Source organism: Schistocerca nitens, chromosome 3, assembly GCF_023898315.1.
Source record: "Schistocerca nitens isolate TAMUIC-IGC-003100 chromosome 3, iqSchNite1.1, whole genome shotgun sequence".
NCBI classification, from domain to species: domain Eukaryota; kingdom Metazoa; phylum Arthropoda; class Insecta; order Orthoptera; family Acrididae; genus Schistocerca; species Schistocerca nitens.
In genome coordinates, this window is record NC_064616.1 from 645,440,134 (window position 1) to 645,459,123 (window position 18,990).

Genomic DNA, 18,990 nt, shown 5'->3' on the forward strand with positions numbered 1-18,990 from the left:
TCACAGTTGAAATCAGATTCAGGATTGCTTTGAGGATATTTGGGCCTGGAACCCTGTTGCACGATCTAATGCAGGTACAAACAGTTGCTTAAACTGCGCACATATTGTGTTAAGTTCTGTAAATGGTCTTGCAATTGAAATCAGATTCACCTAGTACAGAATTTAAGAACAAAAAAGTACAAAAGTGTCTCAGCCAAAAATGTTAGTTGTTGCCCAAGAGTTGTTTGCTAGTAGTGTTAGTTGCCGAACTGCATTTGTGTACTTTGTTTGGACTAAGATCTCATCCTACAGTGGGATCAACTGGCCATTGTACATAACTACTCTGCGTCAAGAGGACCTCAGCTGCAGGAAGCCAATGCACCGCTACTTGTCCTCATTAAGCAGAGGCACAGTAGCACCTGTATCATGCTGGGAATGTGCTGTTGCTCTATCAATGGCCTGTTGAAGCATAAGCCTCTGCAGCCCACCTGCTGCTGCTATGAGTACTGGCAAGGTAGCATGCAGGTCACTGATGACCAACATTGTTTACAAACACCAACCAAGGCAGACACTTATTAGGTGCTCGGTTCACAGCATGCAAAACAGGTGACATCATGGAAAGAGCAACAAGACTGTTGACGACATGGGCTACAGCTTCGAGAAGATTTGATAGCACAAACTTTTGTGGGAGCTTTTCACAATGTTGTGTAGGAAACTGTTGCCTAAGCCTCTCCTCACTTTGGGGAACACCGACAGTGAACGAAACTCTTTGTTTTCTTCTTCCTCTTCTTCTTCTTCTTCTTCTTCTATTGACGATGAGGGTGATAGATCTTTAACTACTGCACTAACTACTGAATCCTGTGTCGCCAGACTGCCAGATGAACAGATGCTTGGTAGACTGAATGATGATGTTATTGGAAGTCATCAAGATCGGAGAGCATAATGAGTACTAATGCTACTAACAACATTGACACCAGAAGAACTGTGAAATATAGCTTGCATTGATGCAGTTACTTCACGAGCTGTGGCAAGTTCTAGTAGCTGGAAATGCAACAGGTCTACTAAAGAAACTGCTTACACTACATTTGCCCGTCCTCTTCTAGAGCACTGCTGTGCTGTATGAGATGTTTCAATGACAGGATGGACAAAGGACATAAAAAAAGGTCAAAGGAGGTTAGCTCATTTTCTATTATCTCAAAATAGAGGAGTGTGTGCCATGGATATGATGTGCGAATTGATGATGTCAATCATTAAAATAAAAGCATGTTTTGTTGCGTCATGAAATTTCAATCATCAACTTTTTCCACAGAGTGTGAAAATATTTTGTTCACACTTACCTATATATGGAGAAATGATCATCATACTAAAATGGAAATCAGAGCTCACCAAGCAAATTTTAAGTGTTCACTTTTCCCGCAGTGGAATAAAGATGTAGATGTTGATGTAGAATGCAGAGAATTGCATCCAATAACTTTAAAGACTATCAGGAGAAAGACATATAATAACATCATCACAGATTAATGAGTTGGCATTCAATGTGCTACACTGTTTACAGTAAAAATCACATTAGCAGACCATTCTGCATTGCTTACATTTCTTAGGACATTGGTTACATTTCTGCCTGTCTGCAGCTATGTGGTTTGGTGATCATAATAGTCAGTCAGCAAACCACAAACATCAGAAAAGCTCAAGCTACTGGGGTTCAAGAGTGGGAATAGTTTTTACACCACTTCATACAGTTTATTACTAGAAGACAGTAAGAGTACGCACTAACATTCTGGGTCAGTTACTTGACTTGCCTTGCAGTGAATAACAAATTGACTTCAATAGGACTCCCAACTGTTGTTTGCCTCATCAAAGCAAGCGAATGATGGTGGTGGTGGTGGTGGTGGTGGTTGTGGAAGAGGAGGAGGAGGAGGAGGAGGAGGAGGAAGGCGCGGAAACTGCAACTGCAGAACGTTGTTGGTTTTGCAGCAGTTGTAACAGCAATTTCTGCAGTTGTTGTGGAATTCCCATTGCTGTTCGTGCTTCTCATGTTGCTGCTCCTGAAGTTCCCATTGCTTTTCAAGCTGTTGATATTGCTGCAGTAGTTGTTGATGTAACTGCTGTAATGCTGTCACCACAGCCTTAGAAACTAGGGGTCCAGGCTTCACAGGAATAACTACACAGTGAGAATGTACTTGCTGCCACTTCTCTATCCTACTCCGTGTAGGTGGAACAAGTTTATGATCACTTGTTCTGTTGATAATCCAAATCATAAATGTAACACAGGCCAGGTCAAAACTCTACTGTTCAATAGCACACAACTAAAGGCTCCAAAGACTAGCAAGAGACTAGCTAGCAAGAGCCAGGCTGTGGTATTTACTGGCATCCTCTCAACACTGGCCAGCTCCCCATGACATGCTGGTGACAGTGCTTCGCACAGAAGCAAAATGTGGCTGGTATACGTAGCCCAATTACCTATGATGTGTTCTCCCTATCGATAGTCAGGCTCAGTGGGGAATCAAAATAACTTTTGGGGCAGCATTGTAACAATCTCCTTGTGCTTTGCACTTTTAAAAGTGATCTTACCAATTAGATTTCACATCACTGAGGAATTTTACCACTGATTCAAAGTTTTCTATATATGTTTTTACTGGTAAGAGGGTGTCTAACCCTGCAACTCTTTCTTAAAAATGGCATAATATTTAGCAAATGTATAACTATCTCATTATCATAGGCAGTATCTTTGTGTAGGTCACACTAGATTTTATGAATATACATTTTTAATGCAAGTGTATAAGATGCATACTCTGCCAAATTTGCCTTGTTCAAGTGAACATTAAGAAAAAGAGACATCATTTACCAAAAGAAGTAGCTACACAATGTGTCTCAACATAACGGCACATTTACATCTTCAAAATGTGGAACACTTGCACTTTTACAACACTTTATCTATTACTTTTCAAAATAATCCTTCTGTGTTGTTGAATCAAACAATGAAAGAGACTGTTGAGAGAAAGTGAGCTCTGTCAGTAAGTAGTGAAATTCTACAAGGGTTGTTTTTTTAAGTAAGGACCGTTTTTATTTTTAAAAAAAGATACAAATACTTTTGTAAAAAAACTTTTATTTTTCTGATTCTACACACTTTTACCTATTTTTCTACATAGTTACCTTGTTTATTTAAGTACTTGTCATACCGTACAACAAAGTTTTTAATTCCCTCTTCAAAGAATTCGGCCGCCTGCTCCGACAGCCGAGAGTTCACGGCCACTTTCACTTCATCGTCGTCATTGAAGCGCTGCCCGCCTAGATGGTGTTTCAGGTACCGGAAAAGGTGAAAATCGCTAGGAGCAAGGTCGGGGCTGTATGGTGCATGGTTCGAAACTTCCCAGTCAAAAGAATCAATCAAATCCCGAGTCTTTTGAGAGGTGTGAGGCCCAGCGTTATCGTGCAGGAGCAAAACTCCTTTTGTCAGCATGCCGCGCCTTTTGTTTTGAATTGCTCTGCGGAGCTTCTTTAGAGTTGCACAGTAGGCATCTGAGTTGATTGTCATTCCTCGTGGCATAAAGTCCACTAGCAAAACACCACGCCGGTCCCAGAACACAGTTGCCATAATCTTGCGCTTTGACAGCGTCTGTTTGGCTTTGACCTTGACGGGTGAGGTTGTGTGTCGCCATTCCATCGATTGTCGCTTGCTTTCGGGAGTGATATGGGATACCTATGTTTCATCTCCAGTGACAATTTGACTCAACATGTCATCCCCTTCTTCCTCGTAACGAATCAAAAAGTCCAATGAAGTGGCAAATCTCTTCCCTTTGTGGTCCTCTGTGAGGAGTCTGGGTACCCACCGAGAACACAGTTTCTTAAAGTTTAGGTTTTCAGACACAATTTTGTACAAAACTGATCTTGAAACTTGTGGAAATTCCAAAGAAAGAGTGGAAATTGTGAATCTTCCGTCCTCACGAATCTTTGTTTCGACTGCAGCCACCAAATCATCAGTGATCACAGAGGGCCGGCCTGAGCGTTCTTCGTCATGGATGTTTTGACGGCCATTTATAAACTCTCTAACCCATTGACACACTTTACCTTCACTCATTGCATTCAAGCCATAAACTTCTGTTAACTGACGAAGAATTTCTGCAGCTGATAGGCTTCTCGCAGTCAAAAAACGTATCACTGACCGTATCTCTTATGCGGTGGGCGATTCAATAATCGTAAACATTATAAAGTAGCACAGCGATGCGTACACGTCAGCTACAGAGCTGCAACTTGCATCAGTGTGAACGGGAAAGATGCTGGCAAGTGGCGCGGTGGCTTGTTGTGGCGTCCGCGCGAACTACGGGACTATACGCGCGAACGGCCCTTACTTAAAAAACAACCCTCGTAATAGTAAATGTATAATGTTTACTTGGAATTTGCTTTCTCTGAATTCAGATGAATCTCATAGCATCCAGGTTGTCATTAAGGCATGGGGGAAAGCAAGAATTCAGAGACAACTCGCATAAATCAAAACAGTAGTCTGGCCTCAGTAATGAAATGATTGGAGGGGACAAGGCTTCATTTGGTATTCGTTACCAAAATATGTGCTTTCTTACCAAGGAGCAGTGTCCTTGTAACACTGAGACACAATTTTTGTGCAAAAATTTACGACAGAGGAAAGGAATGCAGGGTTATGCTTCATTTGTAACGTCAGCTTGGTGATAGTGGGAAAACAGAGATGTTTGAAGGATTATTATCCCATCAGCATTGAAGTTCTGCACTTTAGTGCCATTCAAAGTGGAGAGAATCTTTCCCAATGCGACAAATATTTTCACAAACAAAAAACAGGCTTTTCATTTCACTGCACCTTGTATTACCATCTGTGTTAGAAACTGCTAATGAAATATTAATCTGTAAGCAGTTACTACCTAATACTGGATTCTTCCTCTCAAATGTTCCAAATTTGTGTGTGTGTGTGTGTGTGTGTGTGTGTGTGAGAGAGAGAGAGAGAGAGAGAGAGAGAGAGAGAGAGAGAGAGAGAGTACACAGGGGATTTCTCATCTCACATCCAGGAATCACATCTTTGTGTTGGCTGTTTATGAGAAGATTGTGTTGTACCTTCTACAAGAAGTAGTATCTACCAGCATGTGCTGGAATTCATCAGTAGCAGAGTGGTGACCTACTGAAGTTGCAGTTTATTATTCTGCAATATTTCAGCTTGTGTTAGTTGGGATACCATGACTGCCATGCTAGCAGCCCCACATGACAAGCACCCACGAGGACAGACATACTGTTAACTCAGCTGTGCAGATCGAATAGCTCCATCATGTACCTTGGGTCCAGATATGAGTTTGTCTGCATCAAGATACATATCCACATGGATAGTGTGAGAATGCTTGGAGTGCCAGGGACTGTCAGTATGGCAATCACTGTTGTGGCTTCCCTTGATGTGGTAGCAAAGAGATGCATGCTGACGGTGTGTCCACCAGTGACACTGGACACAGTATGGAGGCTCCAATGAGAGTGAACATTGCTTAATTGCATTCCTCACCATGAAGGTAGAGCATCATGTGCAACTGTGCCATTGGGTACACAACGTGATCATCTCTGGTTTGCATAGCTGGTAATTTGGATGACTGGTATTACATTTCTGACATGTTAAAACTGGTGTCTGTGGGCTATCTTTGTGGTCTCCATGACATTATCTTTCAACAAGATGACGCAGACCACAAGTTGGTGTACCGTCTTCAGCTACCTCGATATAGAGGTCACTTTACTGTTCTCTCCAGACCTCTCACCCATGGGAAACATTTGGCCATATGTCGCTGAGAGACTCAAATGTCACCACTTGTGAGCAATTATGATTAATGACCTCTAGCATAGAGCTGAATCAGCATGGAAAGATGTACCCATATCTGTCATCCAAGCTCAGTTTGATTCAATGGCCAGCCAAGTAAGAACCACTGTTGCTGCCAGAGGTGCTAATTCTAGTACTTAATTTCACACTCTGTACACCCCAAAATGACCTACAAATTTAATTACACATCCTTTTTTATTATAATGTACACACGCACACACAAAACACATATAACTTTTCACTGATTTGCTATTCTTCATAGTTCTCCAATTTTAGTCACCAGCAATGTATTTTTAATGTACATTTACCACATTGCAGTGCACATTTCCCATATTTTAGTGTATGGTTTTTAATTTTTTGTGCATAAATGCATGCATATTTTAGTTATTTTTAGCACATATCAATCTACCGCCCTCGCTTATCATCATTATACACACATCAAAAAAAGTTTTGCATCACCTCAGTTCTGAGAGTTCTGGAACCTGTATAGAAAATTGGAATAGGGATCAACATAAACATCATTCCTGCCCTTTTTATTGCTCACAAAAACCACACATTGCATGTTGTTCCACCATGCAGCAAGACCTTCAGATGTGGTGGCCCAGACTGCTGTACACACCGGTACTTCTACTACCCAGCAGCACGTCCTTTTGCATTAATGCATGCCTGTATTCGTCGTGGCATACTATCCACAAGTTCATCAAGGCACTGTTGGTCCAGATTGTCCCACTCCTCAATGACAATTCAGCGTAGATGTCTCAGAGTGGTTGGTGGGTCACGTTTTCCATGAACAGCCCTTTTCAATCTATTCCAGGCATGTTCAATAGGGTTCACGTCTGGAGAACATGCTGGCCACTATAGTCGAGTGATGTCGTTATCCTGAAGGAAGTCATTCACAAGATGTGCACAATGGGGGCAAGAATTGTCATCCACGAAGATGAATGACTTGCCAATATGCTGCCAATATGGTTGCACTATCGGTCGGAGGATGGCATTCACGTATCGTACAGCTGTTATGGCGCCTTCCATGACCACCAGCGGCGTACATCGGCCCCACATAATGCTACCCCAAAACAGCAGGGAACCTCCACTTTCCTGAACTTGCTGGACAGTATGTCTAAGGCGTTCAGCCTGACCAGGTTCTCCCAACACGTCTCCGACAGTTGTCTGGCTGAAGGCATATGTGACACTTATTGGTGAAGAGAACATGATGCCAATCCTGAGCAGTCCATTTGGCATGTTGTTGGGCCTATCTGTACCGCGTTGCATGGAGTTGTGGTTGCAAAGATGGACCTTGCTATGGACGTCGAGAGTGAAGTTGCGCATCATGCAGCCTATTGAGCACAGTTTAAGTCATAGCACGACGACCTGTGGCTGCACAAAAAGCATTATTCAAAATGGTAGCATTGCTGTCACGGTTCCTCCAAGCCATAATCCGTAGGTAGCAGTCATCCACTGCAGTAGTAGCCCTTGGGCGGCCTGAGTGAGGCATCTCATTGACAGTTCCTGTGTCTCTGTATCTCCTCCATGTCCGAACAACATTGCTTTGGTTCACTCCGAGACGCCTGGACACTTCCCTTGTTGAAAGCCCTTCCTGGCACAAAGTAACAATGCAGACACGATTGAACTGCAGTACTGACCATCTAGGCATGGTTGAACTACAAACAACATGGGCCGTGTACCTCCTTCCTGGTGGAATGACTGGAACTGATCAGCTGTCATACCCTCTCTGTCTAATAGGCACTGCTCATGCATGGTTGTTTATCTCTTTGGGCTGGTTTAGTGGCATATCTGAACAGTCAAAGGGACTGTGTCTGTGATACAATATCCAGTCAATGTCTATCTTCAGGAGTTCTGGGAACCGGGGTGTTGCAAAACTTTTTTTGATGTGTGTAGAAATTTTTTGTCAATTAAAATTAGCACAGCTATTCAAACTTGGGAACTACTAGCACCATTTTGTTCAGGATATATGTGACTAGCAATTAAATGTAGAAAATAAGAATTAAAAACATGCCAGGTTAGGCAGTATGTCATCAGTGCAAAAACAGGACAATTATGGATCAGAGCAGTACTTTAAGTTGTGAACTTAAATGCCAATTAATTTTATAAGCAGTTGTAATAGTGATCAAAAGCATTTACTGTGACATTACTGAAGAGTCGTGAATCCAAGAATTAATTATTAACATCTTTACAAGAACCATAATTTTCAACTAAAATTCTAACAAAAGCTGTATAACATTTCTGCAGTAAATGATGTGTGATTACTGTGAATGGGTAGTCAAGTTATTTCCATTTCCATTAAGTTATTGGCAGAAATGCAAGGTAGCAACCATAACGAAGATTCGTAAGATCACAGTGAATTCTTTGTCAACTGTATGGTGGTTTGTTCCCTACCCCCTCTTTCCTTTTTACAGTTCATTATTTTCAATACAAGCCTCCCAACTTTATTTCATTCTCTCCTCATTTCATTTCAATAAATGTGGCAAATGGATGAAGTTGATAAGAGTAAGAAAAAAATGACCACAAAAGAAGTGTACCAGAATTTTGGAAATAACCCACATCTATCTAATTGTTACATCATGGTATACTACTACACTGTAAGGAGAGAGTCGCATAAGGTTAGAACAAATTCTTCACTTTTACGCTAAAAATGGTATCACGGTTGCCAATTTATCGTTTAGTTATTGACAGAAACTTTCATGATAAACCTCATTCTCAGCCAACAAGCTGAAAAAGTATTTTTTTTTTATTTTACTTACCTCGCCATTAATGTAAAACTCCTTGTGCTGCTAATGATACTGAACTCATTATGGAATTCCTCGGCCTGTGGTGTAGTAACCTTCATGCCTCCAAGAGGGAGCTCTGAATTTACTTTTAGCCCTGATGCCAGTCCTGACCCATAGTATGATGTGTACAGCAGGCAATCATTCAGCTGAAAAAGTATAATGTAACTTCTATACATTGACACTTCTGATAACTGCCATGCAAAAATATATTTCAGATTGATTACAATATGCTTAGAAGCGATATTCAGAAAAGTTTCACTGTAACAATTGTTCACTGTTCTGAAAACAACCATAAAATTACTCAGAACACTTGAAGGAAGAAAGTGCAGCATATCTGACGTGATTATTATTATTATTATTGTTGTTGTTGTTGTTGTCGTTGCTGTTGTTGTTGATATTATCCAAAAAATGAATAATACTTCCTTAAACTTACTAATTATCTGCATCAACACAATAATTATACACTATTATTCACTGATATAACAAACATATAGCCTCGTTGCTAGGTGTACTATTAGTAGAAGATTCTTATTTCTTATCTTGTTGTTTACAGAGTCGTTTCTGTCCTGACCTGAAGTTGGCAACTAATATCTAAGTAAAAAAGTACCATGCTCCATTAGAGCTGGCACAATGAGGAAATCCCACAAAGCTTTCTTGGGCAAAGTCTTGGTGAAGGTGGTCTTCACTGCCTTTGCCGAACTCTTATAAAGTCTCAAGATATGTTTCTCCACTCCATTTCCAGCCCGGTTCAGTAACAGTACCCCAATTTTCAAGTAAAAGGGCAGTCTATGTGCCACGTATTTATTTTAAAATTGATGCAGTCATGAAATATAAAACTGAAATCCAGAAAAGATAGAAGGAATTTTTATAAAACTGTATCTAAAACAGGTACCTACTAGAATGGACTTTCCGTGTGGGTATGAAGAACCTACCCATAGTTATTAGACAGTCACACTCACCAAATCATACAGAAAACCGGTGTGCGGATAGTCTTGCGGTGAACAGGCATACTGCATAATGCTAAAAATAACTGCACTATGCAGCATGTTGGCTGTGACAGGGAGCCACTGAATTCGATTCCCAGTACTGAGAGCGATTTTTCTTTGGTAGGAGGACTGGACTGGGGTATACTGAGCATCTTAAGGTCAACTGAGGAGCTTCTTGAATGGGAAGTAGCAATTCTAAGTTCAAGAAAGCTGACAATGACCAGGAGAATGGTGTGCTGATCCCAAGCCCTTCCACATGACATCCGATGACACCACTGGAAGATTGTGGAGCTTTGCTTTGCATGCTTTTAATGGATCTTGGTTAAGAGCTTGAAGCCAGTCTTTCAGATAATAACTGAACTGTGATGGTACATCAGATTCTTTGCTTATTTGCAAATTACTCTTTTCTTGTTGTGTTTCATAACGTTCACTCCATAAATCAAATTTGGTTCACCCCATGTCCTGCAATATATCTATGTTTTCATCCATTCTCACTGACAATCGTTTCAACAACTGCAAGCAAATCCTTGATGGTATTCACTGCCTTTGTACATGCTGAAGCATTATGAAAGTGTATGTTCCTGAACCTATGATTGAACAATGTTGATATGGGTAATATGTTAACTTGTTCAGTGGTAATGAGCACTTTTTGATTTATGTTATGGTATAACTCTTCAGGTTATCTCCAATAGTCTGTACTGGTCTGGCTGCACAATAGATACAAAGGGTGCTAGGAAAGTTTTGCAATACAGCTTTATTTATTTAATTTTTTCACAGTAATTTCTGCCATATTGAATACACCTCTCCATCCTCCAAAACCAATCCCTAAACTAGTTCTCCCAAGTTTCTGTAGGGAGAAAGGCACACTCGTTGTCCCAAGCCCTCAGGAAGTCATCATCACTTGAAAACTGCCCTCCTTTCAGCTTCATTCTCACATATGGGAACAGTGCGAAGTTACGAGGAGTAAGGTCTGGACTGTAAGGAGGGTACTCAAGGAGTTTCAGACCTGTACCCCACAAACATTTGGTGTGTACTTTGGCATGGTGAGATGGAGCATTGTCGTGATGGAGGAACCAAGTGTTCATTCTTGTCTTCGGTCGCAGGTTCTTCAAAGATTGGATGACTTTGGGCAGGCAGTGTTCAGTGTACCACTTAGCTGTGACTTTCTTCTGTGTATCCAAAACAACATGCTCCACAATTCCATTCAATTTGGAAAAAAACAGCTATCATTTTCTTCTTTACTGATTGGGATTTTCCAACAGCCATGGGTGTGTCATTATCTTCAAAGACCAAAACTTTGTTTTGAGTCTTAGTTGGCACATCATAATGCCAATTCTCATCACCTGTCATGATGCTATTCACATATTTAGACTGTCCCTTAGAAAACTTCCTTAACATCTCCTGGCACCAAGTCATATGGTGTGTCATCTGCTCTTCTGTCAACCTATGCAGCACCCAGAGGCAACAGAGTTTCTTTACTTGCAAATGATGATGTAGAATTGAACGAATTATTGATGCGTTTAGCCCTAAGATCTCCTCTATCTGCTTATAGGTTACTCGCCAGTTGGTTGGGTTGGGTTGTTTGGGGGAGGAGACCAGACAGCGAGGTCATTGGTCTCATCGGATTAGGGAAGGACGGGGAAGGAAGTCGGCCATGCCCTTTCAAAGGAACCATCCAGGTACTTTGTCTGAAGTGATTTAGAGAAATCACGGGTAACCTAAATCAGGATAGCTGGATGCGGGATTGAACCGTTGTCACTTGCCAGCCTTCGTCTAACATCTTCCTCACAGCATCAATGTTTTAACTGATGATCGTTGCCTTCCCATCCTCTCAGCATCCTCCAGAGTAAAATTTCCTCTTTGGTATTCTCTGTGCCACCTGAATACAGTTGTACGATGTGGACACACATCACCGAATGCAAGTCATTTGGTCTGGTCTATGTTTAAACCACGCGCGAAGTTGTACCACAAACCGGCCCATATTTCACTTCGTGACCACGATGCCATAGCAAGCACTTCAAACTAACCCTGCTAGTGAACAGCTGCACCCACAGACTTGGCACAGTGCCTACAAAGCAAGTATGAAGTATTCTCAGAACATAGCGATTTATTGTTGCGTTGTATTGCATAACTTTACTAGTTCCCTTTGTATTTTAATATTCAACATACTAGTTATTAGCATTACATTATTCCTTACAATGTACTTTCCTATGCAGAAGTAGCCACTTCTATAGATCACAGAACGTCAAAACCATCTTGCAGATTTACAGTATCTGCAGCTGTTAGCATGGGTGGGGTATTAGCATGGCACTTATCTATACCACATTGTTTCAGTCCACATATCTTCAAGAGTGTTCAACTGGTCCCATTCTGAATATTATTTTTGAAGTAGTTCTGAATAACTTAAAATTGGTTTTCCAGCACCCACTTGAAGTTATGTCTCCATCATACTTTGCATTAAAGTGCAATGACTTTCAGTAGAGTTAAAAAGCTTTCATTCCCTACAATTTGAAAACCTTGTGCAACTTTACAAATCATGAACATAATTGCTTTACACAAGCATACACCTTTCATTCCAGTTTCAGAAGCATATCACCATGAACTATGGGACACAACATATGGCATAGTGGTTAGTGTCACTGGTTGGCACGTTATAGGTATCAGTTCAACCCTGACTGCCTGCAATTATTTTGTATTTATAATTTCTGGAATGTTCTTGAAATAGATAATGTTCTGACTGTATGTTGGTGTCAATAATAAACATGCTTTCAGCTCTAAATGTTGTACTTCACTGACAACCCTGCCTTTGGATTTCAACTTGATTGTAGTTTCGACACGACAGTGTGTGGTAGAGACACTGGGTAATTCAAACGATTGATGTAATTTCGACAATGTAAAATCTGTCATCTGAAAGGACAGGAACTAGAATAAAAGCAGTACATCATTCCTAAGATCTATATATACCAGGAGGCAGATGGATTCCAAAGTAGCAGTAAGGCATGCATCAGTACATTCCAGAGACTCTGGTCAAGACCTGACAAAATGGATGAACAGGTGGGATGCCAACAAGTTTGGTAAATGTGTACTTTTACTTGGACAGCACAGCCCAACAGTGGTGTGAGAACAATGGAGAGAAGCTGGTATGAATTCCAGGCTGAAGTGAAGAAGTAGTTTGGCGACAAACAGCAGCAAGTCCACTTAGCAGGAGAACAATTGAAGAACAGAGCCCAACACCAAGGGGAACAACAGTCATATATACAGAATATTTTGAACCCTATGCAAATTGTAAAACCGAGCATGAGAATGTCGTCCCTATGGTATTTATGGAAGATCACCATGAGCTCATCTCTCTCATATGCAAGATGGAAAGGGAAGAGGCACAGCAGTATATGGCAGCCAGGAATGTCAGACCAAGTACACAAGTGATAGCATGCACCAGTGTCCACCCAATACATCATGAGGGAATAGAGAATATCAATAAAGGCATATCTATGACACCAATCTCCACCACCAGTCAAACATGCTGTGAAGAATGGATGTTGTCAACCCAAATTTATTCAGCAACCAACCAACGCATACTCCTACACAAAGTACATTGCACCACAGAAAACAGACATTTGGTGTATGGTGTATGGAGAACAACACACCAGTATACTGACACTGTGGTTGCTCTAGGCATATTGTATGCTACTGCAGAATGAGATGACCAGTGTTCGATGACTATTACGCCACAAGACATCAACCATCAAAAAACTACTATTCACGCTGGCCTACTGTAGACCATTACAGTCTACCTGTGGGATGAAGCCCATCATTGCAGCCTGGACATGCTCCCCAATATACCATAGCTTTTCCCCATCATCATAAAAAGGTACCAGCTGCCTGCCTAGCCACTGAATACAGGAAAAGCATACCACATATGGAAGTGAGACCACCACGGATGAAAATCATCTATGTACGACAGTCACCAAGATATCAGGGACTCTCACTAATATCATCAATGGCCAACCTGTCCAAATGCTAGTCAATTCAGGGGCTTCTTTTTCTTTCATATCAGATGCTTACTTTTGTCAGCTAAAGAAGACTATGTTCTGTTATACACAAGAGATTATGCTAAAGATCTTAAATGGAAAATACATCCAGCCAACGGGGACACGTTGCAAGAACAACAATAAACAACAGAACACAGTCTTTTGAATTTGTTGTTTTAGCAGAATGTAGACATAATGTCATTCTTGGATGGAACTTCTTACAGGCATCTCAAGTAGTCATAAGAATGTGAAAGATCAAAGCTCCAGGTTGGTGGAACTATTCCAGTAAACACAAGAGAGATTGCTCCAGCCAGTTATTTACCACTGAAGATGAAGTTATCCCACTGTCATCAGTTACACGAGTTCTAGTCGTCAACCAAGATGCTCAGACTGTGAAGCTTTGTCAATTGCAAAACGCTACTCAGGCTCATGAAAGAAATCTACATGCCAATGACAATCATAAACATTGTAGGTGGTAAAGGAGAATGTTGAATCACTGTCATGAGCAGCAACAATTCACCCCTAAAGTTATGTGTGGAGGGGCAGTGGAACCAGTCCAGGAAGGGTGGCTTAATGTAATTGCCAAAGAATCATGCTCTGCTTACACAACAGGCATTGTAGGGGGGAAGCTACTACTGAACTGCCAATGGGATCTGATCTGACCAAGGAACAACATTGGTGAGCAATAGCCATTCTATGTCAATTTTTGGATTCTTTAAAATCAGGAGTGGAGAAAAGAGAGACCAAGTAGCCCATGATACAATACCCTGTCAACACTGGGGGATCATCCACCAATTATACAGTGCTCGTATATGGTGTCACCATCTGGACGACAGACAATCTGTGAGGAAGTGGAGAAGATGCTGCAAGATGGCATTACTGGACCTTCAAAGTATCCTTGGTCTTCTCCTGTTGTCTTGAGAATACCAAGGGTATCACACAGCATTTCTGCATCAACTACTGATGACTGAACAAATTCATCATGTAAGATGTCTATGCATTGCAGTGTATTTGTGAAACCTTAGACTGCTTGAAAGGAGGAAATTATTTTTCAACTTTAAAAATGCAGACAGGCTACTGGCAAATCGAGGCTGACGAAACTGATTGGTAAAAGGCTGCCTTTGTGACTCCTAATGGTCTCTATGAGTTTAAAGTTATGCCATTCGAACTGTGTAATGTTCCAGCCAACTTCGAATGTATGATGGACATCCTACTTCAATACCTTAAATGGATGATGTGTCTTTGCTATCTGCATGACACTGTTTTTTAAGACATCTGAAGAACATCTAAGCTGCCTGTCAACTGTGTTGACGTGTTTTCAGACTGCAGGTCTCTGCCTGAATCTAAAGTACTGCCTCTTCATCACCTAAGAAATTAAAATCTTGGGGCACCTAGTGAATGGTGATGGAGTCTGTCCTGATACAGAGAAATCAAGAGCAGTCACATATTTTAAAACTCCTCAGCACATTTATGATGTGAGAAGTTTACTCAGAACATACTCATACTAATGGCACCAGCCTATGTTGGTGACACATCAAGAGGGTAGCAAGTTACATTTTTAGCTTTCTCTGTGTACTTTTACAGTTAAGAGATATGTTAGTAGTACTAGGATGGATCAGATCTGTGCCCACTGTGGGTGGATGCAGGAGAAGCTGGCTGCAGATTGCAAACAGCTGCAGATGCTTTTTGTCACATCCAGCCATCTTCAGGCTGTTGCCTTGGGATGTAGCAGTGACAGAGAATCATGGACATTGTGTGTGACATCTTAGATATTGCTTGTTTCGCCAACAGGATTTGCTTTCAAGGCACCCTGAAGTGTACCCAGCACAGGGAAACTGCCCTCAATACAAGGTGAGTGACAGATGGTATCAATTTCACTTAGCTTGAGGTGGAGAGTCAATGTGAAGGATGGCCAACTGACCTCACCTACTGAGCCCTGTGAGTGGACAGTTGGCCACTTCTTCAACAGGGTCTGAGTAGGCACAGGGGGGAGGGGTCTGATAGTTATCAGGAGCTCCAATGTTAGGTACATTATGGAGCCCCTTAACATCCAGCACTGGGATGAAATCTAACGTGTGCTCGGCACATCTGCTGGGTGGCCTCATTCAGTGAGGCCCTGGCTGCAATTATCGAGCAGGCAGGGTGCAGTCATCTGTAAGTTGTGGCTTACTTTGGCACTAATGACATCTGTTGATTGGATTCTGAGGCCATCCTCATTTTGTATGAGCAGCTGGCAGAAGTGGTGAAGACTGCTGGTCTTGCTTGTGGAGTGGGGTCCTTTTGTTTAGAGCTGTCTGGAGAGTCCCAACCAAAGGCTCCATTGATTCTATTATGGTCTTGGCTGCAGATATCTGGGCCTTCGTTATGGAGTGAATTGCAGGGCTTCTCTTGATAGGTCAGCAAGTATCAGAATATTTGTGAAGTGCACTTTTTTTTTCTTTGACTATGCATTAGTTTGATGTCCTCTGAAGAATGATTGTCAGTCAATACACAGAGAGCAAAATCATACAATGTACAAAGATAAGACAGTTCAACTGTCTAAATTTTAACAATAAATTGTCAATGTATTTTTAGAAAAGTTCTGAATTTACTGTCCCCCATGGAAAGTTGTCACACTGAAATTATTCTTAGAACCAAAAACTGGTTGAAACCCCAAGTATAAAGCTCTGAAATATTTAGCAAGGCATGGAAAGTATAGCGATGAGACAGATATTGGTCATCAGTAAGGGAGTGTTCGTTCACTACAGTTGACAAAAGCACTGTGTTTTTTTTTTTTTTACCAGCCACCCGATTCCACTGTGACAGTTTTAGACTCACTCAAAGGGAGTCTATGCTCAGTAGTGTGGAAATACCAAAATCTTGCAATATTAGTTGGAGGCGACTTTAACCTACTGAGTATACAATGGGACATCCATGGATTCACTGCAGGTGGTACAGATGGGCAGTCTTGTGAGGCACTTTTGAACAAGTTTTCTGAAAACTTGTCTTGAGAAGCTAGTTAAAATTGTGATCATGATATAGCGACAATGGTTACTAAAGATAATAAATCCATCAAAAAAACTAGAAGAGTATTTTTTTCTATAAAGAGCAGATAAGACATTGTTAGCATCCCACTTAGGCAATTCACTTCCAATATGATGGATGTAGAAGAACTATAGGAAAAATTTAAACAGATTGCAAATCATGCTCTGGAGAAGTATACGCCAAGTAAGTGGATTAAGGGCAGAAAAGACACGTTATGATTCAATACCAAAATTTGGAAAATGCTGAGGAAACAGTGACTGTTGAATTCTTGGTTCAAAAAAGAATGAGCAAATGACAACAGGTAAAAGTTAGTAGAAATTCCTGCACCTGTAATAAGATGGATGTACAAAGCATACAACAACTTCCATCATCATATCAGATAAAAATATCTTGCCAAGGACCTGAGAAAATTCTGGTCCTACATAACATCGCTGAGTGGACTGAAGGCTTCTATCCAGTCACTCATTGACCAGTCTGGTGTGGCAGCTGAAGATTTGAAAACGAAAGCTGAAGTTTTAAATTCTGTGTTCAAAAAGTCATTCACACAGGAGAATCATGAAAAGATACTGTCGTTTGACCATTGGGCAGAATCCCGTATGGACAACATAGTAATAAGCATCCCTGCTGTACAGAAACATTTGAAAGAGTTGACAACAAATAAGTCATCAGGTACAGATAGAATCTCAATCTAGTTTCACAGGGAGTATTCTACAGCATTGGCCCATTACTTAGCTTGCATTTATCATGAATTTCTTGCCCAGTGCAAAGTCCCAAGTGACTGGAAAAAAGCGCCAACAACTCCTGTATATAAGAAGGGTGGTAGAACATATCTGCAAAATTGTAGACCAATATACTTAACATCGGTTTGCTGAAGAATCCTTGCACATATTCTCAGTTTGAATACTATAAATTCCCTTGAGATGGAAAAACTTCTGTTCACAAATCACAGACTTAGAAAGCATTGACTGTGCAATGCTCAGCATGCCCTTTCCTCACATGATATCCTGCCAACTATGGATGAAGGACAACAGGCAAATTCCCATTCCTAGATTTCCATATTACTTTTAACATGGTGCCCCACTGCAGATACTTAACAAAGTTAAGAGCATAAAAAATAGCTTCACATACACGTGGATGGCTCACAGACTTCTTAAGTACGAGAAACTATTATTTTGCCCTCTACAGCACGTGTTCATCAGAGACAAGGGTATCATCAGGAAGACCCAGGTAAGTGTGATAGGAACAGCCTTATACTCTATAAACATATATGATCTGATGGACAGAGTGAGCAGCAATCTGCAGCTGTTTGCTGATCATGGTCCAGTGTACAGGGAAGTGTTTCTTGTTATGTTGTTTAGTGACTTTAGGACGATACAAGATGACTTAGACAAAATTTATTGTTGGTCTAAAAGTAGAAAACTTCAGGTTAATGCAGATGAGTAGGAAAAACACCTCTGTGATGTTCTATTATAGTGTTAGTAGTGTTTTTCTTGGCAGTGCCACATCTGTTAAATATTGAGGCATAATGTTGCGAAGCAATATGAAATGGAATAAGCACTTAAGGATGGTATTAGGAACTTCATTTTATTTGGAGAATTTTACAGAAGTCTGGTTCATGTTTGAAGAAGAACCTGAACTTGAAGCTGACTGCATAATGATTCTACTGCCACCAATACACACTTTACACAAGGACTATAAAGATAAAATTAGAGAAATTAGGGCTTGTACGAAGGCATGCAGACAGTCACTTTTCTCTCACTCTACTTGTGACTGGACCAGGAAATGTCTAGTGGTACAAGATACCCTCAGCCGTGCAGCATATGGTGGTTTGCAGAATATACATGTAGATGTAGATTCATAAAGAAAGTCTGTTGCTTTGGGGAATAAAGGGACCAAACTATGGGGTTATCAGTACCTTTTTCCTTATTCAAACAGGTCTTGAGTTAAAAACAGTCCTAAAAGGAGTTGGGGAAAGTAAAAGGCGTAAAACTAGCTACAAATCACGCCGAAAGATAAAACGACAGAAGCCAACAGAAAGGGGAAAACATATGCTAAAAGAAAAAAGTAGTGGAAGGTATTAAAAGAATATAGCAAATTGCATGGGCTGGCTGATCGCAAAAATAAAAGAGGATGAGACAGTCACCCTGCAACACACTAATATCTCAAGTCTAAAAGAAATGGCTAGGGGAACACAGGTAGGGAAAAGACGAACACCAAGGTGAACAGAAAGCAAAAAAAGAGTGAGGAAGAGTTAAAATGGAGGGGGGGTGGAGGCCTGGGAGAGAAGGCCAGACACCCACCCTTAGATTGTGTGATAAAAACCCCCTCACGAACAAAATGTAAAACATCAGCCATTGAGGCATTGT

General features: G+C 41.0%; 1 protein-coding gene across 9 annotated transcripts in view; it reads right to left on the reverse strand.

Moving 5' to 3' along the window:
* Positions 1 to 18,990, reverse strand: part of LOC126248599 (uncharacterized) — a 214,846-nt gene that overhangs the window by 46,434 nt on the left and 149,422 nt on the right. For all 9 annotated transcript variants that reach the window (XM_049949727.1, XM_049949732.1, XM_049949728.1 and 6 more), the window contains one exon: positions 8,557 to 8,729. In XM_049949727.1, coding sequence (XP_049805684.1) covers positions 8,557 to 8,729 — 173 coding nt within the window. The remainder of the gene's footprint in view (positions 1 to 8,556; positions 8,730 to 18,990) is intronic.